Below are 2500 nucleotides of genomic sequence, written 5' to 3'. Positions count from 1 at the left end.
TGCGAGGTCCTGGCCACGACCACGCCGTCGACGCTGGGGCCCCAGACTGGGGAGAAGGCGGGGGCGGAGAGCCCCTGCGCGGCCTTCATGAGCTTCTCCAAGGGCGCAGCCCGGAGGCATTCGACCGTGTAAGGGTGACTTGCGGTCGGGTCCTCTGGGACGGGACACCCAGCGGCCACCGCGAGGCGGAGGGTCACGCTTAGGGGCGCCTCCACTTTGGACAGGGGCGAGTCGCTCCACCCGGAGAAGAGAACGGCGCGCTGGAACAGACCTGAGGAGTCGAGAAGACAATGATTAATTAATCAGTGAATGAATGAATTAATCAACTAATTGATAAGTAAATGAATAAATAAAAAAATAAATGAATAGAAAATAATTTTATAAATATATAAATAAATAAATAAATAAATAAAAAATAAATAAATAAATAAATACATAAATAAACAAATAAATAGATGAATGAATAAACAAATAAATAAATGAACAAATAATTAAATAAATGAATAGATAAATAGAATAAAAGAGACTGGATAAATAAATAAACACATGAAAATATAAATAAATAAATAAATAAATAGAATAAAAGAGACTGGATAAATAAATAAACACATGAAAAAAATAGATAAATGAATAAATGAAAAAAATTGTTGAACGATAAACTGAGGAAAGCGAGCGAAAACATCAGATACGTCAGCTAATCCAGGAGACTGAAAGCGAAGACGCAGACGTTCATTAGCCTATTTAGGCAAATTAGAGGTTGGGAAAAAGTTTGTAATCAAACAGAAAACGAGAAAACGACGCTAGTATTGGATAAACGCTTTAAAAAAAATTCAGCTTAAACCGAAAGAAAAAAAAAATGATACTATGTATAACACTTCCTGAATTTTACTGAATCAAAATTCGCTATCGTGCAGCAACCAGGAGCTGTTTTTCTCCCCACCCCCTCTACCTAGAGCTCTCCAGGAAGAAATGTTGGGTTGCTGCGTATAATGTATTAGTGTGAATCTTCATTTTATTAAATAGAAGAGTGAGAGACAGAGGAAGAAGGCATAGATCGAATACCATATCTTGTAATATGAAAAAGTGAGAAAAATAGAGGAGAAATTAATTGCGAGATCTTAGGCTCGGACAAGAGACCGTGCACCGGCCTATCAGGACCACACCAACTGAAGGGGAGGCATGCATTGGCTGACCACAAGGCCGGGAGAAGATCCTCTCCGACGCATTTCCTTGCAGGTCTCTATTATTAAATTCTAGTATCGTACCATTATTGAAAGATTCAAACTCTGATATTGCACCAGTACAGAAATATTCGAAGAATACAGGAGCCCAGAACCACCTGTCCAGCGTGATTCCACCATGGACAGGGAACCCTGTTCAATCTTAATTGATCACATTGAAAGGGTTTTTGAACAAAGCAAGTCCCTCCCACTTTCAGGTTTAATTAATCCTGCTTTCAATTTACGATTGATCGGTCTGGTCCCTGATTCTCCACTATCAGCGGATTAATTTGAAGGCTCAAAGTTCTCCTCGGTAAGAAGTAGTGACGTCACAAATCACGTCACTGGCAGAGTGGAGTCATCGAACCCTGGACACACCTAAGTGCAATTTGGTTACTCGCTAAGCTGGTAACCGGTTGGTTACTATCCTCACGACCTGTGTGTGTGTGTGTGTGTGTGTGTGTGTGTGTGTGTGTGTGTGTGTGTGTGTGTGTGTGTGTGTGTGTTTGTGTGTGTGTGTGTGTGTGTGTGTGTGTGTGTGTGTGTGTGTGTGTGTGTGTGTGTGTGTGTGTGTGTGTGTGTGTGTGTGTGTGTGTGTGTGTGTGTGTGTGTGTGTGTGTGTGTGTGTGTGTGTGTGTGTGTGTGTGTGTGTGTGTGTGTGTGTGTGTGTGTGTGTGTATTCACCTTGGTCTTTGAATCACGTGTTGGACTCGTGATCGACAGCTATTTCCCTTCCGGAAGAGAGCTCAGAGCTCGTATGACCGATCTATGGGTAATGCTATGACCTTGCACACACACCCAACTCCCCGCCCACGAGAGTCGGAGTAACGACCCGAAGCGCAGCGATACCGAAATAATTTCGGCCCTGGGCAGGATTCGAACCAGGTCCTGACGCACCTCCGTGCTGACAGTCCAGTACTCTATCAACCGCGCCACCGAGTGTGAGTGAGTGTGTGTGTGTGTGTGTGTGTGTGTGTGTGCACGCGCGTGTACATGTATTTATGTGTTTGTTGTCTCACCCTGTAACACGCTACCGTTACTCGTTTACAAGGAAAGTTACAATATATGAACAACGTTTGGGAAAACTTAAGCAATCTTTATGAATGCACGAGGGGAGATAGAAAAGCTCGCGGAATACTATCATTGCTTGAACTCAGGTATTTGTAAATTAGTTATGCAGTGACTGACACAGAATGAGGATTCTCCTAAAAAGAAATGCCTTCGTGAACCATGGAAAGTGGTCATTTTAAGATGAGAGTAAATATTAATTTCTTGACGAA

The 2500-nt window shown here is 42.6% G+C and overlaps 1 protein-coding gene across 1 annotated transcript in view; it reads right to left on the bottom strand.

The window, feature by feature from the left end:
• LOC143032476 (carboxylesterase 4A-like) overlaps nt 1-2500 on the bottom strand; it is a 349653-nt gene that overhangs the window by 192263 nt on the left and 154890 nt on the right. The window contains exon 4 of the mRNA XM_076197319.1: nt 1-271. This exon is cut by the window's left edge and continues 394 nt beyond it. Coding sequence (XP_076053434.1) covers nt 1-271 — 271 coding nt within the window. The remainder of the gene's footprint in view (nt 272-2500) is intronic.

This window comes from Oratosquilla oratoria, chromosome 13, assembly GCF_046742065.1.
Source record: "Oratosquilla oratoria isolate Oo_2021 chromosome 13, ASM4674206v1, whole genome shotgun sequence".
Taxonomy (NCBI): domain Eukaryota; kingdom Metazoa; phylum Arthropoda; class Malacostraca; order Stomatopoda; family Squillidae; genus Oratosquilla; species Oratosquilla oratoria.
This window is presented reverse-complemented; position numbering and strand designations above follow the sequence as displayed.